Here is a 26,298-nt window from a genome sequence, read left to right on the forward strand (position 1 = left end):
CTTCCTTGGTCCAACCCAATGTTCCTCAGACCAACTCAACCTACACTGGAGAAACCCAACCTTCCTTCAACCAACCCAACCTTCCTCGGACCAACCCAACCCTACTTGGACCAGCCCAACCTTCCTTGGACCAACCCAACCTTCCTTGGACAAACTCAACTTCCTCCAGGCCAACCCAAACTACCTTGGACGAACCCAAATATCCTTGGACCAACCCAACCATCCTTCGACCAGCCCAACCATCCTTCGACCAACCCAACCTTCCTTGGACCAACCCAACCATCCTTGATCCAACTCAACCAACCTTGGACCAACTCAACCTTCTCCAGAACAACCCAAACTACCTTGGACGAACCCAACTTACCTTGGACCAACCCCATCTACATTGGAGAAACCCAACCTTCCTTCGACCAACCCAACCTTCCTTGGACAAACTCAACTTCCTCCAGGCCAACCCAACCTTCCATGGACCAACCTTCCTGGCAACAACCCAACGTCCTCCAAACCAACCCAACCTCCTCCAAACCAGCCCAACCTTCCTTGGACCAACCCAACCATCTTTGGAACTTCTTTAGACCAACTTAACCTCCTCCAGACCAACCCAAACTTCCATGGACCAACCCAACCCCTCCTTGGAGCAGCCTAATGCTCTTTGGACCTTCTTTAGATCAACCCAACCATCTTTGAACCGTCTTTAGACCAATCCAACCAACCCAGACCAATCATTCAGGACAAATTGGGGCTGTCAGCTCCACAAATTGGGGCTGTCAGCTCCACACCACCCTGAGCCACCTCGAGGTCCCCAGCCAAGCCATCAGAGCTGTTTCTCCTGGGCTGGAGCACCCCTGGATGGAGGCGGCCCCTGTCCTGGCAGGCAGGTGAGGCCTCACCTGCGAGTGGAGGAGCTGGACCCTCTCTCCAGCCTCGATCAGCTCCTGCTCAGCCAGTTTCCGCGCGCGCTCCGTCTGTTCCAGCAGCCCCCGGAGCTCCTCCAGCTCCGACTGTAGCAGGGCGTTCCTGCGCTCCACCATGGCCACGTTCTCCTTCAGCTCCTCCCCGACCCGCGCCGCGTCATCCAGCTGCAGCTGCGTGTCCTGGGGGGTGGGGAGGGGGTGGTGGGTCCAGCTGGCCATGGGGTGGTGGGATCACCTGGCCATGGGGTGGTGGGATCACCTGGCCATTGGGTGGTGGGATCACCTGGCTGTGGGATGCAGGGGTCCACCTGGGCAGGGGGTGGTGGGATCCTCTGGCCATGGGGTGGTGGATTCACCTGGCCATGGGGTGGTAGGATCACCTGGCCATGAGAGGGTGGGATCACCTGGACATGAGGGGGTGGGATCACCTGGCCATGAGGGGGTGGGATCTCCATGTCCCCATTGACAGGTACCTTCAGGTAGCCCTGCAGAGCCTTGACCTGCTTCTGCGCCTCGCTGGCGCCACGGTTGGCGTGGCTCAGCTGGATCTCCATCTCGTTGAGGTCGCCCTCCATCTTCTTCTTCAGCCTCAGGGCCTCGTTGCGGCTGCGGGTCTCAGCGTCCAGCGAGGTCTGCAGCGACTCCACCAGGCGCAGGTGGTTGCGCTTCACCTGCTCCATCTCCTCCTCCTTCTCGCCCAGCTTCCGCTCGTACTCCGCCTTCACCTGGCTGAACTCCAGCTGCGCCCGCAGGATCTTCCCCTCCTCGTGCTCCAGTGAGGCCTGCAGGGGGCACAAGGACGTTGAGGAGCACCTGGAGAGGATGGGTGTCCCAACTGGAGGACGTGGGGATGGGGAGGGTCATCCCACCTCAGCCTCTTCCAGGGCGGCTTGGAGCTCCAGCTTCTCGGCATCCAGCTGCTTCCGGACCTTCTCCAGCTCGTGGATGGATTTGTTGCCAGCGCCGAGCTGCTCCGTCAGGTCCGAGATCTCCTCTGCCCAGGTGAGACCCGGTCAGACCCAGTGGGAACGGGCGGGGAACGCCCAGGTGGGCACAGGGAAGCTGCGGTGTCACCTTGGAGGTTCTTGTTCTCCCTCTTGAAGGTCTCCAGGTGCTCCAGGGACTCCTCGTAGATGTTCCTCAGCTTGAAGAGGTCGGTGCTGAGCGCCCTGGCCTCCTTCTGCGACGCCTCCAGCTCTGTCTGCGACTCCTCGAACTTCTGCTTCCACTCTGCCAGCACCTGGGGACAGCCAGGTGTCACCCCAAAGCCACCTGGCCACCCCCAACCTGCCACTCCTGCCCACCTTGTCGAAATTCCTCTGTTTCTTGTCCAGGCCGGCGGCGGCCGCGTTCGACCTCTCCACGTCGGCCATCAGGTCCTCGATCTCGTTCTGCAGCCGGTGCTTGGTTTTCTCCAGTGAGGAGCATTTGGCGTTGACGGCTTCCACGGCCTCCTCGGCCTCCTGCAGCCTCTGTGCCAGCTTCTTCCTGTGCCAGAGAGCACCTGGGGTCACCCGTGGGGTAGGTGGGGCTGCTGGAACCTTCTCCTGCCCGGCCCTCGGCCAAGGTTCTGCTCTGCATCTGCTCTACCATCTCCTGGTCGCTCTACCTGCTCCAGAACCTTCTCCTGTGTGTGGTCTCCACCCCAACCACGCAGAAGTTCCACACATGGGTCACAAACCACTTAGATTCCTCCAAAACCTTCTCCAGAACATTCTCCAGTGCAAGATCTTCACCCCAACCCCACACAAGCTCCACCCATGGGTCACAAACCACTTAGATTCCTCCAAAACCTTCTCCAGAACATTCTCCAGCGAGTGGTCTCCACTCTGACCCCACAGGAGCCATCCATGGGGAGGTGACTCAGCCCTTCAAACCTCCAGGACCTTCTCCTGTTCGTAGTCTCCTCCCCCTGACCCCGCTGAAGCTCCACCCATAGGGCACAAATCACTTAGATTCCTCTAAAACCTTCTCCAGAACATTCTCCAGCAGGTGGTCTCCACTCTGACCCCACAGGAGCCATCCATGGGGAGGTGACTCAACCTCTCAAACCTCCAGAACCTTCTCCTGTGCATGCTCTCCACCGCTGGCCCCACACAATCCCCACCCACGGGCCGGTGACTCACTTGGCCTCCTCCAGCTCCTCGGTGCGTTGGATGGCGTCTGTCTCGTACTTGGTCCTCCACTGGGCCACCTCAGAGTTGGCCTTGGAGAGCGAGCGCTGCAGCTCGGCCTTGGCCTCCGTCTCCTCCTCGTACTGCTCCCGCAGCAGGTCCCCGTCGTGCCGCGCCGACTGCAGCGCGTGCGCCAGCGCGTTCTTGGCCTGGCAGGGAGAAGGTGGCGCTGGCGTGTCCAGGTCACCCGGAGTCCTCCTGGGTCACCCTGAATCTCTGGCTCAGCAGGAGCTGGGCTTGGTCACCACAACCCAACCAGACCTTCCATAGACCAACCCAACTCTTCTAGATCAACCCAACCTTCTCCAGACCAACCCAACCCTATTTGGATGTTCCATAGACCAACCCAACCCTACCAGACCTTCCATTGACCAACCCAACTCTTTCAGATCAACCCAATCTTCTCCAGACCAACCCAAGACTACTTGGACCTTCCATTGACCAACCCAACTCTTCTAGATCAACCCAACCTTCTCCAGACCAACCCAACCTCCCTTAGACCACTCTAGACCAATCTGATCATCCTTGGACATTCCATTGACCAACCCAACCTCTTCCATATCAGCCCAACCTTCCCTACACCTTCAGTAGAAGGTGGGACTGCTGGATCCAGGTCAGCTTGAGCTTCTTGTTGTCTCCAGCTCAGCAGGAGCTGGTCTTTGTCACCACAACCCAACCAGACCTTCCATAGATCAACCTAACTCTTCCAGACCAACCTAACCCTCTCCAGACCAACCCAACCCTATTTGGACCTTCTAAAGACCAAACCAACCAATTCCAGACCAACCTAACTCTATTAGGACCTTCCACAGACCAACCCAACCTCTTCCAGATCAACCCAACCTTCCCCACACCTTCAGGGCACCATTGGATCCAGGTAAACTTGAGCTTCTTGGGGTCTCCAGCTCAGCAGGAGCTGGTTTTTGTCACCACAACCCAACCAGACCTTCCACAGACCAACCCAACCCCATTTGGACCTTCCATAGACCAACCCAACCTCTTCCACATCAACCCAACACTCTCCAGACCAACCCAACCCTATTTGGACCTTCCATTGACAAACCCAACCTCTTCCACATCAACCCAACCCTTCCTACACCTTCAGGAGAATGTGGGGCCATTGGATCCCATCAGCTTGAGGTTCTTGGGGTCTTCAGCTCAGCAGGAGCTGGTCTTTGTCACCACAACCCAACCAGACCTTCCATAGATCAACCCAACCCTCTCCATACCTATCCAACCCTCCTTGGACCTTCCATAGACCAACCCAACCCTATTTGGATCTTCCATAGATCCAACCAACTTCCACCCAACCACTTCCAGACCAACCCAACCCTCCTTGGACATTCTGTGTTGAAAACACCTGTAGATGGAAAATCTAACCAAACCACCCAACCCAACCATTCTGAACCAACAACCACAACGGTGAAGGACACTTGTGACCCACTTGGACCCTCCCCCAGGTCTTCTCATCCCCAAGACCCCACCTTCATCTCCTCCTCAAGCTGCCTGCGCAGGTCCTCCAGCTGCTGGGTGTAGGACACCTTCCCGCGGGTCAGCTGCGACACCAGCGCCTCCTTCTCCTCCAGCTGCCGCGTCAGCTCACCTGCACGGTGGGCGGGGCTTCAGCTGGGGGGTGTGCCCAGGGCGGGGTGGGGGATGGGGAGATAGGGTCAGCTCCCACCGTTCTCCGTCTGCAGCTTGGCCCGTTGGGTGTTGGCGTCGTTGAGGACGCGCTGGGTCTCCTCCAGCTTTGCCAAGTGCTCAGCGGCCTGGTCCTCCATGGAGCGCGACACCTTCTCCATGGCCACCTACGGGGAGGGTTGGGGATGGAGGCTACGGTGGAGTGGCCACGCCCCATTGCTGGTGGTGGCCATGCTGGAAGGGGACATGACCCATTGCTGGTCTGGGACACACCCCATTGCTGGAGGGGGACACGCCCCAATGCTGGAGGGGGATACGCTCCGTTGCTGCAGGTGGCCACGCCCTGTAGCTGCAGGTGGCCACGCCCCATTGCTGGAGGTGGCCATGCCCCATTGCTGCAGGGGGACATGCCCCATTGCGGGAGGTGGCCAGGGACAGGTGAGACACCAGGTCGAGTGAAAAGTGTTCCTGGGTGGGATCCACCCAATGCTGCACTCAACACAACCTAAACATGTGAAGCCTCTTCAGCTCAACCCAGCTCAACCCATTCACATGGAGACTCTTCATTTCAACCCAACTCAGGTCAACCCAACCCCATGGAGACTGTTCAGCCCAACCTAATTGAACCACCTAGAGACTCATCATTTCAACCCAACTGAGGTCAATTCAACCATGTGGAGATTCTTCATTTCAACTCAACTCAACCCAGCCCAGCCATGTGGAGACTCTTCAGCTAAACCCAAACCAACTCAACCCAACTCAACCACATGGAGACTCTTCAGCTCAACCAGCTGAAGGTTCTTCAACACAATTTAACCCAACAAGGTGGGCACTCAACCCAACTCAACCAGCTGGAGACTCTTCAGTCCAACCCAACCCAGCCTGGTGGAAGGTGTCCCTGCCCACAGGTTGATGGAACTGGATGATCCCATTGGTCCTGTCCCACACAAACCATCTCATGATTCCCTGCTGTCCATCTCAACCTCCTCCTACCTTGGACTTGATCAGCTGCTCCACGTTGGCGCTGAGATCATCCAGCTCCAGCTTGAGCTCGCTCTTCTCCTTCTCCAGCTTCTGCTTGACGCGCTGGAGGTTGTCCAGCTGCTCTCCCAGCTCGGCCACACTGTCGGCGTGTTTCTTCCTCAGCGCAGCCGCTGTGGCCTCGTGCTGCAGCGTGGCCTCCTCCAGGTCCCGCCGCAGCTTCTGGAATTCCGCCTCCCGCTTCTTGTTGAGCTCCAGCTGCGCCGAGGTGGCGCCGCCGGCCTCCTCCAGCCGCTCGCTGAGCTCCTCCAGCTCCCGCGACAGCTCCGAGCGCTGCTTCTCCACCTTGGCCCGGCCTGTCCGCTCGGCCTCCAGCTCCTCCTCCAGCTCCTCGATCCGCGCCTGCGCGCCAAGGGGGTGGTGGGTTGGGATCCACCCAACCCCTCCACTCAACCCAACTCAAGCTGCTTGGGACACTTCAATCCAATTCAACTCAACCCAACCAGGTGGAAGCCATTCAAGTCAACCCAACCAGCTGGAGACTCAACCCAACCCAACCCAACAACTGGAGGCCATTTAAGTCAATCCAACCAGCTGGAGACTCAACCCAGCTCAACTCAATAACTGGAGGCCATTCAAGTCAACCCAACCAGCTGGAGACTCAACCCAACCCAATCTGCTGAAGACCCTTCAAGTGAACCCAACCAGTTGGAGACCCAACCCATCCCAACCCATCCCAACCTAACACAACCAACTGGAGACCATTAAAGTCAACCCAACCAGCTGGAGACTCAACCCAACTCAACTCAACAACTGGAGACCCTTCAAGTCAACCCAATCAGCTGGAGACTCAACCCAACCCAACCCAATCTGCTGAAGACCATTCAAGTCAACCTAACCAGTTGGAGACCCAACCCATCCCAACCCAACCCAACCAACTGAAGACCATTAAAGTGAACCCAACCAGTTGGAGACCCAACCCAACTCAACTCAACAACCAGAGGCCATTGAAGTCAACCCAACCCGCTGGGGACTCAACCCTACCCAACTCATCAGCTGGAGACCATTCAAGTCAACTCAATCATCTGGGGACTCAACTCAAGCCAACCCAACCAGTTGGAGACTCATCCTCACCCAACTCCACAACTGGAGGCCATTCAAGTCAACTGAACCAGTTGGAGACTCAACCCAACCTGTTGGAGACTCAATCCAACCCAACTCAACAACTGGAGGCCGTTCAAGTGAACCCAACCAGTTGGAGACCCAACCTGACCCAACCAGCTGGAGACTCTTCAACCCCACAAAAAATGACCCAACCAAGTGGAGCCTCTCCTACTCAGCCCAACCACCTTGAGACTCTCCAACTGAACCATCAGGTTACTCTTCAACCCAACCCAACCAGACACAGACCCAACATCCCTCGCACCTGTAGCTCCTTCAGCTTCTTCTGGAGCTGCAGAGCCAGTGCCTGCTCATCCTCGATCCTGCTGTTCTGCTGGTGGATCTCAAACTCCTTCCTGTGGAGGGAGGGAAGGCAAGTGAGGCCTCACCTGTGACCCTCGACTGGACCTCACAGGGCGGGAGGATCCAGCCTCACTTCTTGAGCTTCTCCTCCAGCTGCTGCTTGTCATTCTCCAGATCCATGATGTTCTCCTGGGTCAGCTTCAGGTCACCTTCCAGTTTTCTCTTGGCCCGTTCCAGGTCCATCCGGATTTTCTTCTCCTGCTCCAGGGAGCCTTCGAGCTGTGCAGGAACACAGAAATGGGGAGAAATCTCAAGTTTTGCTCCTCTTCACCGCAGAAGGGTCTGGGGTGGGACCAGCCACACTCACATCATCCACTTGCTGTTCCAGCTTGACTTTGCCCTTTGACAGGGTGTTGACCTTGTCCTCCTCGGCCTGCAGGTCGTCCAGTGTCTGCTGGTGGGACTCCTGCAGAGCCTTTTTCTCCTTGGCCAGTTTGGCAATGGTCTCATCCAGCCCCGCCATCTCCTCTGTCAGGTTCTTGACCTGTGGGAGAAGTGTTGACCTCCAGCTCAGAGCCAGGGTGGTCAGAGCTGGGGGAGGTTGATGTTCACCTCAGCCAATGGGGTGGTTTCAAAGCAGGAGAACCCAAAGGACTCTGGGTCTTCTTGGTGAGTGCAACCCAACCAACGTTGGATCTTCCCAACCTACTTTGGGTCTCCTCAACCCAAGCTAAGAGATCCCACCCAACCTTGGGTGTTGTCACTCAAGCCAATACCTCATGTCTTCTCAACCCACCCCAATCCTTGGTCATCTCAACCCAACCCAACACAACCTAACCAGTTTTGTGTCTCACCAACCCAACCACCTCAACCATCCTTGGTCATCCCAACCCAACCCAACCAGTTTTATATCTTACGAACTCAACCCACCTCAACCATCCTTGGTCAACCCAATCCAACCAATTTATGTCTCACCAACCCATCCCACCTCAACCATTCTCGGTCATCTCAACCCAACTCAACCAACCTTGAGTCTCCTCAATGCAACCCAACAAGACTGAACAGACTCAAGTCCCCTCACCTTGAAGCTGACACCTCTCCTCACCCTCACCTTGTTTTCGGTCGCATGTTTCTCCTTCTCCACTTTGGCCAGGGTCAACTCCAGGTCATCAATGTCCTTCTTCAGCTCCGAGCACTCATCCTCCAGCTTCCTCTTCTTGGCTGTCAGCTCGGCATTCATCTCCTCCTCATCCTCCAACCTCTCCGTCATCTCCTTCACCTTGGCCTCCAGCTGGATCTTGTTCTTGATCAGTTGGTCGCAGCGCTCCTCGGCGTCGTTCAGGTTGTCCTGCTCCTGTAGGGGGGGGATGGGGAGTGAAGCGGGGCTGCCCCAGGGGGCGGTGAGGGTGGTGGTCACCCCCGTGATGTGGTTTTGGGGTGATCTGACTCACAGCCTGCACTTGCAGCTGCAGGTCGTTCTTCTCCTGCAGCATGGAGACCATCTTCTCCTCCAGCTCCTTCCGCCGCGTCTCCGACTTCTCCAGGGCGTCCTTCAGCCGCCCGTACTCCTCCTTCATGTTCTGCTCCAGAAGACCCCGAGCGGGTCAGAGACCCTCACCCAACACCCTTCAGACCACCCACGGACCCGCCCTGCCCTGCCCACCCCTCCCACCTGCATCTCCTTCTCTGTCTCCGCGCTCTTCAGCAAGGGTTTGATCTTGAAGTAGAGCTTCATCCATGGCCAGTTCTTCACTCCCATGAAGGCCCGGAGGTTCCACTGGATCACCAGCAGCGCATCCCTAAGAGAAGGAGGAGGAGGAGGACACAGGTGCCACCACGTCCCCAGGCAGGTGACCAGGTGAGCAGAAGGCCCAACCCCCTTCTCACCGGCGCTCCACGATCTTCTTGAACTCGAGGCGCATGAGCTGCCCCCGCGCCCGCGCCTGGATGCGCGTGATGATGCGGGACAGGCGCTCATCCCGCATCTCCTCCAGCAGCCCCAGGAGCCCCGCCTTGAAGAACACCTGAGGGGAGGCACAGGTGGACGTGGGGATGGGCAGGTGGACATGGGGATGGACAGAAGGACATAGGGATGGACAGAAGGACATGAGGATGGTGGGGTCATGAAGTCCATGTTCACCTCAGATGGTGGGACCACAGGGAACAGGGACCATGAGATCTCCCCACACTGCGCCCAAACTGATTGTGGTGGGTGGGAGGATGGGGTAGTGTCTGGGTAGATGGGCAGATGGACAGGGGGATGGACAGATGGACATGGAGATTGACAGAAGAACATGGGGATGGACAAAAGGACACAAGGATGGTGGGATCACAAAGTTCATGTTCACCTCGGATGGTGGGACCACAGGGAATGAACCACGAGATGTCCAGTGGGATCAAACTGGTTGTGGTGGGTGGGAGGATGGGGTAGTGTCTGGGTAGATGGACAGATGGACACGGGGATGGTGGGACCATGAGGTGCACAACACTTGAAGGATGATGGGATCACAGGGAACAGGGACCATGAGATCTCCCCACACTGCACCCAAACTGGCTGTGGTGGGTGGGAGGATTGGGTGGTGTCTGGTTAGATGGAGAGATGGACATGGGGATGGACAGATGGACAAGAGGATCATGGGACCATGAGTTCCATGTTCACCTTGGATAGTGACACCATGGGGAACAGGGACCATGAGATCTCCCCACACTGCGCCCAAACTGATTGTGGTGGGTGGGAGGATGGGGTGGTGTCTGGGTAGGTGGTCAGGTGGACATGGGGATGGACAGATGGAGATGGGGATGGACAGATCAACACAAGGATGGATAGATGGACACGGGGATCACAGGACCATGGGGTCCCTTACACCTGAAGCACGGTGGGACCACAGGGAACAGAGACCCCATGGCCTCACCTTGGTGTGCCCAAACTTGTACTGGGTATGGTCGATGTCGATGGAGCCCAGGAGTTTCTCGGCGCCCTTGCGGCTGTCAATGAACTGTCCCTCGGGGATGGCTGCGGGGTTCAGGATGCGGTACCTGGGGGCCAGAGAGGACATGACCCCCCAAGTTCACCCCTGGTGGGGTTGCCCCCCCTCCCCAAACCCCCTCTGTGTCCCCACCGCTGGCGGAAGTCCCCGTAGAGGATGCGGTTGGGGAAGCCCTTGCGGCAGATGCGGATTCCCTCCAGGACCCCGTTGCAGCGGAGCTGGTGCATGACCAGGGCGTTGTCCATCACACCTGGGGGAGGAGGGGATGCAGGTGAGGGGTCAATCACGAGCCACACCCACACCCCAACATCCCCTCCCCCACCCTCTGCTCACCTGGCTCCTTCCGCTCGTTGGGGACGAGGCAGCGGACGAAGTGGGGGTGGGTGGTCTTGAGATTGGCCATCAGCTTGTTGAGGTTCTCCTGGGGAGGAGAGGGGATGGTGACCAATGAGAGAGCAGGGGAGGGGCTGGGGGGTGGTGGGACCACCCTCTACATCGGGGGTTGTTCTCCCCCTGCCCCTCAGCAGATCCCTCACCCTGTGCAGGGCTGAGACAGTCTGGAAGGAGGAACCTTTCTTCTTGGCTCCTTTTCCCTTCCCACTGTCACCACCTGTGGAGGAGGACCTCTCATGAGTAGGGACAAGGGGACAGGGAAAAGGACAACTCCTGTGGGTGCCATCTTCTCCAGCCCCCCATCACCCACCGGAGTCTGCCCCGGCGTAGTTGGAGAAGAGGTGAGCCAAGAGCTTGAGGGCGGATTTCTGGTAGAGCCCCACCACCGTCTCGTTGAGGGGGTCCTTGTTCTTCTCCAGCCAGCCCAGGATGTTGTAGTCCACGGTGCCGGCGTAGTGCGTGAGCGAGAAGTGAGCCTCCGACTTGCCCTTGACGTTCCGCGGCTTCCCGAAATTGGCCGACTTGCCCAGGTGGTTGTCGTAGAGTTTGGATTTGAAGGTCATGTCCGAGGCCTTGGGGAACATGCACTCCTCCTCCAGGATGGACATGATCCCCATGGGCTGCGGGCAAACGGATTTTGTTGGATGGAGAAGACACCCCAAAATTTGCTTTGAGGGGCTCCAACTGGATGGGCCCTTCCTCCCTCAGCCCCCTGAGACCCCTGGGGTGGTGGCACCTTCTCGATGAGGTCGATGCAGGCCTGCAGGTCCATGCCGAAGTCGATGAACTCCCACTCGATGCCCTCCTTCTTGTACTCCTCCTGCTCCAGCACGAACATGTGGTGGTTGAAGAACTGCTGCAGCTTCTCGTTGGTGAAGTTGATGCAGAGCTGCTCGAAGCTGTTGAACTGCGGGAGGAGAGGGAGAGACCAGGGAGGGAGTCTATGGGGTCAACTCAACACCCATGGGGCCAACTCAACACCCATGGGGTCAAATCAACACCCATGAGGTCAACCCAATACCCAGAGGGGTCAACTCAACACCCAACAGGGCCAACTGAGTCAATGGGGTCAATTCAACACCCAGAGGGATCAATTCAATACCCAGTGGGGTCATCTCAACACCCAACGGGGCCAATTGAGTCAATGGGGTCAACTCAACACCCAACGGGGTTAAGTGAGTCCATGGGTCAACTCAACACTCAATGGGGACAACTCAACACCCATCGAGGACAACTGAGTCCATACGGTCAAGTCAACACTGAACAAGATCTACTCAATACCCAATGGGGCCAACTCAACACCGAATGGGGTCAACTGAGTCCACAGGGCCAACTGAAGACCCAATGGGGCAAACTGAAGACCCAAAAGATTCCAAACAACACCTGGTGGGATCAAGAGGGTGAACTCAACACCCAAAGGAGTCAACACGCAACAGGATCAATGACGTCAACGGAACACTGAATGACATCAACACAAAGACCCAAACTGCCCACCCGAGGTCACCATGAAGCTGCAGGAAATCCACTCAACACCCAACCACCTCAATGCCACCCCTGCAAGGCCCAACGCCGCCACCCTGAGCCTCACATCAAAGATCTCAAAGCCGGCAATGTCCAGGACGCCGATGAAGTACTGGCGCGGCTGCTTGGTGTCCAGCGAGTTGTTGATCCTCACCACCATCCAGTTGAACATCTTCTCGTAGACAGCCTTGGCCAAGGCCCCGATGGAGTAGTAGACCTGCTGGACGCTCTGCCCCTTGGTCACGTACTCGTTGCCCACCTTGACGCGCGGGTGGCACAAGCCCTTGAGCAGGTCGGCCGAGTTCAGCCCCATCAGGTAGGCGGATTTGTCGGCATCTGCGGAGCGGGAGACACGTGGTCAGGTGTCACCTCACCTGGTGGCGCCTCCTTGAGTTGTCACCCCCTCGTCCCAACCCACCTTCGGTGCCGTCCGGCTCCGCCTGCTCCTCCCGCTGCTTCTGCTTGAATTTCATGTTTCCAAAGTGCATGATGGCGCCCGTCAGCTTGTAGACGCCGACCTTCTCCTCGGCCGTGAAGCCCAGCACATCAAAGGCGCTCTGGGAGGGGTGGGGGAGGGGCCAGATGAGGGCGTGGCCTCTGCTGTGATGGTCACCAGAGGGTACCTCCCTCTGCCCTTCTTATTCATTGCCCAGTTGGCCAATGGGGACACATCCAGCCATGGGTTTGGCCACTTGAAGGATTTGTCCATGGGCTTGTCCATTTGTCCACAAGTCCATTTGTCCAACTCAGAACTCATTTATCCCTTAATCCATCCATCCATCCATCCATCCATCCATCCATCCATCCATCCATCCATCCATCTGTCCGTGGGCTCATCCATCCATAGATCCATCCCTTCTCCTGAGGACTTTTCCATGCATTTGACTTGGCCACCCATTTATCCATTTCACAACTTCATCCACCCATCAATGCATCCATCCACAGATTCTTCCATTAATCCATTTGAGGGCTTCATCCAAGGACTCTCACATCCATTTGAGGATCCATGGATTCATCCATTCACACAAGGACTTGATCTACTCATCCATACATCCATGGTCATATCCATCCATCCATGGACTCACTCATCCATCCATCCATCATCCATGGAATTACCCATTCATCCAAGCATCCATCCATGGTCTCATCAATCCATCCATCATAAATCCATCATCCACCCATTATCCATCCATCATCCATCCATCCATCATCCATCATCCCTGCCTCCCTCCTGTCCCTACTGTCCCCACTCACGTCGGTGGCCATCAGCTCCTCGGAGTCGTCGATGGAAGCCACGGTCACCTCTCCTTGGGAGACGTAACCGTAGTCGTAGGGGTTGGATGTGATCAGCAACATCTCTGGCACAGGATGGAGACACCACTGAGCATTGCTCATCTCACCAAAACACCCCAAATTTCGGGAGGAGAACCCCCAAATTTGGGCAAGGAGAAGCCCTGAGGCCAAAGTGCTGGCCTGGCTCACCCAGCAGCTCCGGTTTCTTGTTGGACAGGATCTGGTAGAAGATGTGATAATTCCGTTCCGCCTTGAGCTGGAAGATGACACGGGACTTCTCCAGGAGATCTGGGAGAGACAAATGGAGAGAGGGATGGATGGATGGATGATGGATGGATGGATGATGGATGATGGATGATGGATGATGGATGATGGATGGATGATGAACGGATGATGGATGGATGATGGATGGATGATGGATGGATGATGGATGGATGATGGATGGATGATGGATGGATGATGGATGATGGATGATGGATTGATGGATGATGGATGGATGGATGATGGATGATGGATGATGGATGGATGGATGATGGATGATGGATGATGGATGATGGATGGATGGATGGATGGATGGATGATGGATGATGGATGAAGAATGGATGGATGGATGATGGATGGATGATGGATGGATGATGGATGGATGGATGATGGATGGATGATGGATGGATGATGGATGGATGGATGATGGATGGATGGATGGATGGATGATGGATGGATGGATGATGGATGGATGATGGATGGATGGATGGATGATGGATGGATGATGGATGATGGATGGATGATGGATGGATGATGGATGATGGATGAATGGATGGATGATGGATGGATGATGGATGATGGATGGATGATGGATGATGGATGGATGATGGATGGATGATGGATGATGGATGGATGATGGATGATGGATGGATGATGGATGAATGGATGGATGATGGATGGATGATGGATGGATGATGAATGGATGATGGATGATGGATGGATGATGGATGAATGGATGGATGATGGATGGATGGATGATGGATGGATGATGGATGGATGATGAATGGATGATGAATGATGGATGATGGACGGAGGGATGTAGAAGTCATGGATCCACAACCAGGAGCACAGAGGGGCACGAATGGACAGACAGACGGACACACGAGTTGTTACAAGGGTGAGCAGTGGACAGAGGGACGGGCCGGGCTCTGGACACACGGACAGTGGCCGCAGTGGCCGCCCCTGTGGCCACTCACAGGTCTCGATGTCGGCCGACGCCAACTTGCCGGTGGCCCCGAAGTGGATCCGGATGAATTTCCCCTGGAGGGGCGGTGGGGGAGGGATTTGGGGGGACACAGATCCCACCCCACAGAGGACCCTGCCCCACATCTGTCCCCATAGACCCCATCCCCTTTTCCACAGTGATGTTCAGTCCCCACCCCATAGACCCAGCCCCGCCCTACAGGCTCTGCCCCACAGACCCACCCCATACACCCCATCCCATAGACCCCATGCCATTGGCCACACCCCACAGACACCAGCCACACCCCACAGGTGTGTGTCATAGACACCAGACCCACCCCATAGACCACACCCCATAGATGTTCTCATGGACATTGGACCTGCCCCATAGATTCCACCCCTTAGGTGTTCTCATAAAGATTAACCCCATCCCATAGACATCACCCAATGGATGTTCTCATGGACATCAGCCCCACCCCATAGACATCACCCCATGGGTGTTCTCATGGACATCAGCCCCACCCCATAGACATCACCCCATGGGTGTTCTCATGGACATCAGCCCCACCCCATAGATTCCACCCCATAGATGTACCCCACAGATTCAGGCCCCACCCCATAAATGTGTCTCGTAGACCCCATTCCCACCCCATAAATCTTCTCTTAGACATTGGCCCATCCCATAGACTCCACCCCATAGATGCACCCCACACACCCAGGCCCCGCCCCCCCAGCCCCAGGCCCCACCCCCCACCCCTGCCCCCGCCATAAGCCCCGCCCCCCGCCATAAGCCCCGCCCCCTCGCCCCGCCCCACTCACGAATCTCGAGGAGTTGTCATTGCGCACGGTCTTGGCGTTGCCGAACGCCTCGAGCGCGGGGTTGGCCTGGATGATTTGATCCTCCAGCGTCCCCTGGGGTGGGGTGACAGTGACACCGAGGGTGGGGACACGTCCGGGGGAGACCCCTCCCCACCCCCGGGGGGGCGTGGCCTGGCCCCTCCCCCACCTTGCTGCTGTTGGCCGCCTCCTTCTTGCGGTCGCCGATGGCAGCAATGCTGGCGAAGTACTGGATGACGCGCTTGGTGTTCACCGTTTTCCCCGCCCCCGACTCGCCCCTGGGGGGGCAACGGGGTCACCTGGGGGTCACCTGGGGGTCACCTGGGGGTCACCTGGCCCCACCCAGCACCAGGGGACTCACGTGATGAGGATGGATTGGTTCTCGCGGTCTGTGGGGGGAGAGAGGGGGAGGGGGTGAGGAGGGGTTGGGGGGGGGTCTTCAGCCCCTCCCACCCCCTCACCAGGTGATGTTGGGGGTCTCCACCTGCCCAGGTGAGAGCCAGGTGTGGAGGTGTTGAGGGTTTCTCTAGCATTTTTCAGGTGAGATGGGATAATTTGGAGTGGGGGATCTCCACCCCTCCAGGTGAGATGGGACAAAGGTGGGGGGAGTCACTGGGGGTCTTGGATGTTCCCTTGTGCCCCAGGTGAGCTCCAGGTGTCCCCAGGTGTCCCCAGGTGTGCCCCAGGTGAGCCCCAGGTGTACCCCAGGTTCCCCCAAGTGTCCTCAGGTGTCCCCAGGTGAGCCCAGGTGTCTCTCAGGTGAGCCCCAGCTGTCCCCCAGGTGAACTCCAGGTGTCCCCAGGTGATCCCAGGTGAGTCCATGTCCCCTCCAGGTGAACCCAGGTGTCCCCAGGTGAGCCCAGGTGTCCCCCAAGTTCCCCCAAGTGTCCTCAGGTATCCCCAGGTGAGCCCAGGTGTCCCCCAGGTGAGCTCCACGTGTCTCTAGGTGTGTCCCAAGTGTCCTCCAGGTGAGTCCTAGGTGTCCCTCAGGTGTCCCCATGTGCCCCCCAGGAGTCCCCAGGTCCCCCCCAGGTGTCCCCACCTACCCCCCACTTCACTCCCACTTGCCCCCCAACTGTCCCAAACTTCCCCCACCTGCCCCCAGGTGTGCCCCACGTGCCAACAGGTGAGGCCCCAGCTGAGCCCAGGTCCCCCCACCTGCCCCCACCTGCCCCCTGTTGCCCCCAGCCCTTTTTTGGGGGTCCCACCTGCCCCCATCCCATTTTTGGGGTTCCCACCCTCTCCATCCCATTTTTGGGGTCCCACCTTCCCCTAGTTTCCCCCATCCCATTTTTGGGGGTCCCACCTGTCCCCACTTTCCCCCATCCCATTTTTGGGTTCCCACCTGCCCCCATCCCATATTTTGGGGGTCCCATCCTCCCATCCCATTTTTGGGGTCCTACCCTTCCCCATCCCGTTATTTGGGATCCCACCTGCCCCCAGTTTCCCCATCACATTTTTGGGGGATCCCACCCTCCCCATTTTTGGGGTCCCACCTGCCCCCATCCCATTTTTGAGGCTCCCACTTTCCCCCATCCCATTTTTGGGTTCCTATCCCCCTCCCCAGTCCCGTTTTTGAGGTCCCATCTGCCCCCACTTTCCCCCTTCCCATTTTTAGGGCCCCACACCCCCAGTCCCCCATTTTTAGGATCTCACCTGCCCCCAGCCCATTTTTGGGATCCCATCTGCCCCCACTTTCCCCCATCCCCTTTTTGGGGTCCCAGTCCCGTTTTTGGGGTCCCACCTGCCCCCACTTTCCCCCATCCCCTTTTTGGGGTCCCAGTCCCGTTTTTGGGGTCCCACCTGTCAGCATGTACTGGTAGGCGTTGTCGGAGATGGAGAAGATGTGTGGCGGGACCTCGCTGCGCTTCTTGCCCCGGTAGGCGGCCACCACCTGGGGCTCGTACACCGGCAGCCACTTGTAGGGGTTGACGGTGACACAGAACAGCCCCGAGTAGGTCTGGGGGGGAAACGGGGGGTCAGGGGGCGGGCACCCCAAAAAGGGGATGGTCGGGATGAAGAAACCCCGAAAAAATGGGATTTGGGGGGTTTGGGGATCTGGGGAACCCCAAAATCCAGCCCAGAGACACTGTGCAGGAAGAAATCCTAAAAAAATGGGATTTGGGGGGTTAGGATAAATCTGGGATATGGGGGACCCCAAAAATCCAGCTCAGAGACACTGTGCAGGAAGAAATCCCCAAAAAAATGGGGTTTGGGGTGTTTGGGGTGTCCAGGGAACCCCACAATCCAGCCCAGAGGGACCCCAAAAAGAGCCCCACATCCTAAAAAAACCCAGAAGCAATTTGGGGTTCAGGGATAACCCTGGGATCAGGGAAACCCCAAAAATCCGTTTTGAGGGTTCAAGGATGGGATATTTTGGGTCTGGGGGGGAAACGGGGGGTCAGGGGGCAGGAACCCCGAAAAGGGGATGGTCAGAATGAAGAAACCCCGAAAAAATGGGATTTGGGGGGTTTGGGGTGTGCAGGGAACCCCAAAATCCAGCCCAGAGTTCACTGTGCACGTTCTGAATGAAGAAATCCCAAAAAAAGGGGGGATTTGGGGGGTTTGGGATAAGTCTGAGATCTGAGGGACCCCAAAATCCATCCCAGAGGGACCCCAAAAAGACCCCAAGGGCCCCAAATCCTAAAAAAAACCCCAGCAGGAATTTGGGATGGTTGGGATCTGGGGAACCCCAAAATCCATTCTAGAAAAAAAAAATGGGAATTTGGGGTGTTTGGGGTGTGCAGGGAACCCCAAAATTCAGCTCAGAGGGACCCCAAAGGCCCCAAATCCTAAAAAAAGGGAATTTGGGGTTCTGAAATTCAGGAACCCCAAATTCCATTTTGGGGTGAAATTCTGGGAATTTGGGGGTTCTGGGGTGACTCCGAACCCCAAAATCCATCCCGGGGTAAATTTGGGGTTTTCCCAATTTCCGTCAGGGAATTTGGGGGTTCTGGGGTGACTCTGGGTCTGGGGGACCCCAAATTCCATTTTGGGGGTTCGGGGATTGGATATTTTGGGTCTGGGGGGTTCAGGGGTTCAGGGATGGGATGGGTTGGGAGTCCCACTCCCATTTCTGGGACCCCCTCCCCATTTTCGGGGTCACCCTCCTCATTTATGGGGTTCCCCCCTATATTCGGTGTCCCCCTCCTCATTTTTGGGTTCCCCCTCCCCATTTTTGGGGTCCCTCTCCCCATTTTTGGGGTCCCTCTCCCCATTTTTGGGGTCTCTGCTCCCATTTTTCTATTCCTGCTCCCATTTCCCGTGTCCCCCTCCCCATTTTTGAGGTTTTTTTCCCCCATTTCGGGGGTCCCCCTCCCCAATTCGGGGGTCTCACGTAGATCACCCCTATTTCTGAGGTTTTCTCCCCATTTCCCCTGTCCCCCTCCCCATTTTTGAGGTTTTTTCCCCCATTTTGGGGGTCCCCCTCCCCAATTCGGGGGTCTCACGTAGATCATCTCCATTTCCTGTGTCCTCCTCCCCATTTCCCGCGTCCCCCTCCCCATTTCCCGTGTCCCCCTCCCCATTTCCCGCATCCCCCTCCCCATTTCCCATGCCCCCCTCCCCATTTCGGGGCTCCCTGCCCCGGGGGTCTCACATAGATCATCTCCATTTCCCGTGCCCCCTTCCCCATTTCCCGTGTCCCTCTCCCCATTTTGGGGGGTCTCACGTAGATCATCCCCATTTCCCGTGTCCCCCTCCCCATTTCCCGTGCCTCTCTCCCCATTTCCCGTGTCCCCCTCCCCATTTCCCGTGCCTCTCTCCCCATTTCCCGTGCCCCCCTCCCCATTTCCCGTGCCCCGCTCCCCATTTCCCGTGCCCCGCTCCCCATTTCCCGTGCCCCTCTCCCCATTTCCCATGCCCCCCTCCCCCTTTCCCGCGCCCCCCTCCCCATTTCGGGGGTCTCACGTAGATCATCCCCATTTCCCATGCCCCTCTCCCCATTTCCCCTGCCCCCCTCCCCATTTTTGAGGTTTTTTTCCCATTTCCCGTGCCCCCCTCCCCATTTCGGGGGTCTCACGTAGATCCTCCAGGCGCGGTAGCGCTGCCGCAGGTTGTGCAGCACGGCGGGCTCGTGCAGGAAGGTCAGCATGGCCATGTCCTCGATCTGATCGAACTTGGGCGGGTTCTGCTGCTGCACCTGCGCCTCGGGCACTGTCACCGTCTGGGGACACGGGGACACCGCGGTCACCAGCGGCAGCACGTGCCCTGATGTCCCCAAAGTGTCCCCAATGTCCCACAGTGTCCCCAAAGTCCCCCAAGTGTCCCAAATGTCACCAACGGCAGCACATGTCCCCAATGTCCCCAAATGTCCCCAATCCCATTTTTTCCCTTTTTCTGCCGATTTTTCTTAATGTCCCCAGTGTCCCCAATGTACCCAGTCCTCCCTCTGTCCCTGTGTCCCCAATGTCCCAAATCCCCCAAAGTCCCCAATCCCCCCAATGTCCCCAGTGTCCCCAATCCCCCGTTACCCACTGTCCCCGCTGTCGCCATGTCCCCGTGTCTCCAGTGTCCCAAATCTCCACAGTGTCCCCAATGTCCCCATGTCCCCACTGTCCCCAGTCCCCTCAATGTCCCCACTGTCCTCAATCCCCCCTCTGTCCCCATGTCCCCAGTGTCCCCAATCCCCTAAAGTCCCCACTTTCCCCAATGACCCCAGAGTCCCCAGTCCCCCCACTGTCCCCAATGCCCCCAATGTCCCCAATGTCCCCAATTCCCCACTGTCCCAGTGTCCACAATGTCCCAAATCCCCCCACTGTCCCCAGTGTCCCCCTCTGTCCCCTGCCCCCAATTTCCCCAGTGTCCCCAATGTCCCAAATTCCCCCATTGTTCCCAATGTCCCCAATGCCCCCTCTGTCCCCAATGTCTCCAGTGTCCCCAATTTCCCCAATGTCCCCGTGTCCCCAATCCCCCCAAATGTCCCCTCTCCCCGTGTCCCCAATATCCCCAATGTCCCCACTGTCTCAGTGTCCCCACTGTCCCCAATCCCCCCAATCCCCCTGCTGTCCCCGTGTCCCCGTGTGTCACCTCCCCCAGCTCTGTCTCCACGGTGACATTGCCCCCGAGTCTCTCCAGGACCCGTCCGGTGACGAACTCCTCTTTGGGGTGTGGCACGAAGCACTCGGCGCGGGGGTCGAAGGGGCGCGTGGTGGCCGCCAGGCGCTCGCCCTCGCCCGGCCGCAGGAACGGGGCGGCCGCGCCCAGGGCCGCCAGCACCGCGTCTGCCATCCTGGGGCGGGGGGAAATGGGCTACCGAGGGCTGGGAGTGGGCTACCGAGGGATGGGAGTGGGCTACCGAGGGATGGGAGTGGCTACCGAGGGATGGGAGTGGGCTACCGAGGGATGGGAGTGGCTACCGAGGGATGGGAGTGGCTACCAAGGGATGGGAGTGGGCTACCGAGGGATGGGAGTGGGCTACCGAGGGATGGGAGTGGGCTACCGAGGGATGGGAGTGGCTACCAAGGGATGGGAGTGGGCTACCGAGGGATGGAAGTGGCTACCGAGGGATGGGAGTGGCTACCAAGGGCTGGGAGTGGGCTACCGAGGGATGGGAGTGGGCTGCCAAGGGCTGGGAGTGGGCTACCGAGGGATGGGAGTGGGCTGCCAAGGGATGGGAGTGGCTACCAAGGGCTGGGAGTGGGCTACCAGGGCTACCCTTGACCCCACAGGGCGGCCAGCACTTCATCTGCCATCCTGCGGGGGGCGCAAATGGGCCACCAAGGGCAGGGATTGGGCCACCATTGTCACCCCTGACCCCACAGATGTCAATGGGCCACCAAGCTCATGGGTTGGGCCACCGTGGTCACCCCGACCCCTCCCCCCCCTCACCTCAGTCCGTGGGTCGCGTGGGTTCGATGGAGAATCTGGGGGGACACGGGGGGTGAGGGGCGGCACCCACAGATCCCTGTGACCCCAAAAACCCCCAAAACCCCCCAAAAACCCCTGCGAGCCCCACAGACCTCAAAAACCCCACAGACCCCAAAATCCCCAAAACCCAAAACCCCAAAAACCCCCCAAAAACCCCTGCGAGCCCCACAGACCCCAAAAACCCCACAGACCCCAAAATCCCCCAAAACCCCAAAGCCCAAAACCCAAAAACCCCCCAAAAACCCCCAAAACCCCTGCGAGCCCCACAGACCCCAAAAACCCCACAGACCCTAAAATCCCCAAAACCCCAAAGCCCAAAACCCCAAAAACCCCCAAAACCCCCCCAAAAACCCCTGCTAGCCCCACAGACCCCAAAAACCCCACAGACCCTAAAATCCCCAAAAACCCCAAAACCCCACAGATCTCTGTGACCCATGGATCCCAAAAAATCCCTGTGACCCCATAAACCTCACAGATCCCAAAACCCCAAAAACCTCCAAAAACCCCGAAACCCCACAGATCTCTGTGCCCCATAGATCCCATAAACCCCACAGACCCCCAAACCCCCCAGGTCCCTGTGCCCCCCTTAGACCCCACGGCTTCCCATGCACCCCATAGAGACCCCCCTGTGCACCCCGAAACCCACCCTGTGCCCCACAGAGACCCCCGTGCACCCCGAAACCCACCCTGTGCCCCATAGACCCCCCGTGCACCCCGAAACCCACCCTGTGCCCCATAGACCCCCCGTGCACCCCAAAACCCACCCTGTGCCCCATAGACCCCCCGTGCACCCCAAAACCCACCCTGTGCCCCACAGAGACCCCCCTGTGCACCTCGAAACCCACCCTGTGCCCCACAGAGACCCCCGTGCACCCCATAGAGACCCCCACGCACCCCACAGAACCCCTGTGCCCCATAGATCCACCCAGTGCACCCCATAACCCACCCTGTGCCCCATAGATCCACCCAGTGCACCCCACAGACCCCCCCTGCACCCCAAAACCCACCCCACACCCCACACACCCCCCGCTCCCGCCCCACACGCCCCCCACCGTCCGTCGGCAATGGGGCGGCCGCGCGGCCCCACAGCGTTTATAGGGGCGCTGTGGGGGGAGGGGGCGGGGGGAGGAGCGGGGGGAGGGGGCTGATAAAGGTGGGGGAGGGGCGGCCCCAACCTTTCCCCCCCCTCGTGATGTCTCTGTGGGGCCGAGAAAAGGCTGGGGGGGATTTGGGGTCCCGTTTGGGGGATTCAATGGGGCAGAGATATTGGGGTCCCATTTGGGGATTCTATGGGGCAGGGATCCCGTATTTGGGGGATCTATGGGGCAGCGCGTCCTGTATTTGGGGGATCTATGGGGCAGGGTGTGCCCATATTTGGGGGATCTATGGGGCAGGGTGTGCCCATATTTGGGGGATTCTATGGGGCAGGGATCCCGTATTTAGGGAATCTATGGGGCAGCGTGTCCCCTATTTGGGGGATCTATGGGGCAGGGTGTGCCCATATTTGGGGGATTCTATGGGGCAGCGTGTCCCCTATTTGGGGGATCTATGGGGCGGGAACATTGGGGTCCCATTTAGGGGATCTATGGGGCAGGGTTTCCCCTATTTAGGGGATCTATGGGACAGGATGTTCCCGTATTTGGGGGATCTATGGGGCAGCGTGTCCCATAATTGGGGATCTATGGGGCAGCGTGTCCCATATTTGGGGGATCTATGGGGCAGCGTGTCCCGTATTTGGGGGATTCTATGGGGCAGCGTGTCCCCTATTTGGGGGATCTATGGGGCGGGAACATTGGGGTCCCATTTAGGGGATCTATGGGGCAGGATGTCCCGTATTTGGGGGATCTATGGGGCAGAGTGTCCCATAATTGGGGGATCTATGAGGCAGGAACATTGGGGTCCCATTTAGGGGATTCTATGGGGCAGGAACACTGGGATCCCATTTAGGGGATTCTATGGGGCAGCGTGTCCCGTATTTAGGGGATCTATGGGGCGGGAACATGGGGGTCCACTTTAGAGGATCTATGGGGCAGCGTATCCCCTGTTTGGGGGATCTATGGGGCGGGAACATTGGGGTCCCTTTTAGGGGATCTATGGGGCAGAGTGTCCCCTGTTCGGGGTCCCGCTGTCCCTGGCCAATGTCCCCGCGCCGGGGGGTGGTGACAGCTCGTCGCTGTCGCGGCTATATCGGGACACTGTGGGGGGAGGGGCGCCGTTATCGCGCCCCCCGCCCGCCGCTGTGGGGCCGCTGTGGGGCCGGGGGGGTCTGGCCCAAACGCGGCTCCACTTTGTCCCGGCCGCGGTGACAAAGTGTCCCCAAAGTGTCCCCAAAGTGTCCCCAAAGTGTCGCCACGAGGTGACAAATTCCTGCGGGGGGGGGGGGGGGGGGGGGGTAGAGAGAGACTCCGCTGCGCTGTGGGGACACGGGGGGGGGGCTCGGGACCCCCAAAATTCAGCTGGGACCCCCCCCCGGGACTGTCGTGACCCCTCCCAGATATTTGGGATCTCCCCGGGACTCCCCCGCACATCTGGGACCCCCCTGGACACGTGGGACACCCCCGGACACCCGGGAGCCCCCCAGAAACTTCGATCCCCCGGAGACCCCCCTGGGAACCCCCCCCCCCCCGGACACCTGGGGCACCCCCAAACACCTGAGACCCCCCCGGACACCTGGGACCCCCTGGGACCCCTTTGCGACTCCCTCCCCCAACACCTGGGACACCCCCGGGACCCCCCCCGGACACGTGGGAATTCCCCTCGGGACCCCCCCTGGATACCAGGGACCCCCCCAAACCCCTGGGACTCCCCTGAGACCCCCCCACCCGCACACCTGGGACCCCCCCCTGAACCCTTGGGACCCCCTGGGACACCCCCCGGGACCCACTTGAGACCCCCCCGGACACGTGGGACCCCCCGGGACCCCTCTGAGACCACCTGGGACCCCCCCGGGACCCCCCCCAAACACCTGGGACCCCCCGGGAACGTGGGACCCCCCGGGACCCCCCCCGGGACCCCTCGGGCACGTGGGACCCCCCCCGACAATAACAATAATGACAATAACGATCTTCATCAGCACAGCGTTAATGAATGAATGAATGAATTAATTAATTAATTGGGTTCGGCCGTTGATTGATCCGGTCCTGCCCCAACCCCCAGGTGGGACCGGGGTGGGCTCTGGGGAGGCCGCGGGGATGGGGACAGGTGACACAGGGCACATCTGGCACTGCACCTGGCACACCTGGCACACCTGGCACACCTGACACACCTGGAACACCTGGAAGAGCACCTGGCACACCTGGCACAGCACCTGATACCAGGCATGACATCTGGCCTGACACTGGGTATGATCATGATATGACACCTGGCACACCTGGCACATCTGGCACACCTGGCACACCTGGAACACCTGGTACACCTGGCACACCTGGCCCCTGACATGATCCTGATATGACACCTGGAACAGCACCTGGCAGAGGACCTGGCACCCAGCACGGCACCTGGCATGTGACACCACACCTGGCAGAACACCTGGCACCTGGCACAGCACCTGGTGCAACACCTGGCACGGTCCTGGTGTGACACCTGGCACTGCACCTGGCACTCCTGGCACTGCACCTGGCACCTGAGATGACACCTGGCACTGCACCTGGCACTCCTGGCACTGCACCTGGCACACCTGGCACTGCACCTGGCACTCCTGGCACTGCACCTGGCACCTGAGATGACACCTGGCACTGCACCTGGCACGGTGTCAGGAATGGTACCTGGCACAGACACCTGAACAGAACCCGGCAGAACACCTGGGGCAGCACCTGGCACGGCACCTGGCAGAACACCTGGCATAGAACCCAGCACAGCATACCTGGCCCAACACCTGGCACAGCACGTGGCATGATCCTGGCATGATGCTGACATGGCACCAGACACACCTGGCACAACACCGGGCAGAACACCTGGCATGATCCTGTCACCCCTGTCACCCCTGGCACACCTGTAACACCTGTCACCCCTGTCACACCTGTCACCCCTGTCACCCCTGTCACACCTGTCACACCTGTCACACCTGGCACCCCTGGCAGCCCTGGCACCCCTGTCACCCCCCCTCCCTCTCCCCCCTTCCCCAGCTGTTCCTGCCCAGGTGAGCCCAGGTGTGCCCGGGGGGGGGGCGGGGCTGCCCAGGTGAGGGCTCCCAGTCTGCCCAGTGCGGACCCGGCTCGTACTGGGACGGTCACGTGGTTCTTCCTTTCGCTTTGGGCCGCGCTTTCCCTTTCGGTTCCGGCGGCGACAGCGAGGACGGGCGGCGACACCGGCGACACCGGCGACACCGGGGGGCCACCGGGGGGCCACCGGGGGGTCACCGGGGGGTCACCGGGGGTCACCTGTCCTGTCACCGCAGCGCCACCAGGTGGGGCTCAGCTGGGAGCGGCTGCGAGGAGGGGGAAGGGACAGGAGCACTGGGGGGGTACTGGGGATACTGGGGGGGCACGGGGGTGTCACCTGCCCTGTCACTTGTCCTGTCACCTGTCCTGTCACCTGCAGTGTCACTTGTCCTGTCACCTGTCCTGTCCCAGGTGAGGGCAGCTGCGAGAAGGGGGAGGGGACAGGGATGGGGACACTGGGGACATTGGGGACACTGGGGGGACACTGGGGGGACACTGGGGGGACTCTGAGGACACTGGGGGACACTGAGGGACACTGGGGACACTGAGGACAAAAGGGACACTGGGGGACACTGGAGGACACTGGGGGACACAGGGGGGACATTGGGGACAAAGTCGCCACCGCTCCTCCCGCGCCAGCCCGGTCCCTGCTGGCCCCGCCCCCTCCCTGTGGCTACCGGCGGAACCGGTTTGGCCAGTGGCGCTGGGTGGCCCGGGGGTGGCACTGGGGACAGGAAATGTCCCCGTGGATGGTTTGTGTCCCCGCGGACGGTTTGTGTCACCCGCGGATGGTTTGTGTCACCTGGAGCCACCGGTAGCCCCCGGGAGGGGCTTGGTGGCC

At 59.1% G+C, this 26,298-nt stretch overlaps 1 protein-coding gene across 1 annotated transcript; it reads right to left on the reverse strand.

Moving 5' to 3' along the window:
- Nucleotides 1-890: 890 nt before the first annotated feature.
- LOC306815105 (myosin-6) lies at nt 891-20,658 on the reverse strand (the record flags this gene model as incomplete). The annotated part of the gene is made up of 33 exons (XM_079331732.1): nt 891-1,094; nt 1,388-1,696; nt 1,784-1,908; nt 1,989-2,154; nt 2,219-2,402; nt 3,041-3,237; nt 4,573-4,691; nt 4,770-4,896; nt 5,723-6,112; nt 7,137-7,227; nt 7,308-7,453; nt 7,542-7,718; nt 8,286-8,528; nt 8,626-8,754; nt 8,847-8,973; nt 9,062-9,198; nt 10,087-10,210; nt 10,294-10,411; nt 10,495-10,582; nt 10,698-10,771; nt 10,865-11,174; nt 11,291-11,461; nt 12,143-12,411; nt 12,494-12,632; nt 13,330-13,433; nt 13,558-13,656; nt 14,607-14,670; nt 15,412-15,504; nt 15,599-15,707; nt 15,791-15,818; nt 17,233-17,389; nt 19,451-19,594; nt 20,458-20,658. Coding segments are annotated over 33 exons (5,163 nt in total), but the record flags the coding sequence as incomplete, so codon positions are not given.
- Nucleotides 20,659-26,298: the final 5,640 nt, after the last annotated feature.

Source organism: Erithacus rubecula (assembly GCF_903797595.1).
Source record: "Erithacus rubecula genome assembly, contig: scaffold_1004_arrow_ctg1, whole genome shotgun sequence".
Lineage (NCBI taxonomy): Eukaryota > Metazoa > Chordata > Aves > Passeriformes > Muscicapidae > Erithacus > Erithacus rubecula.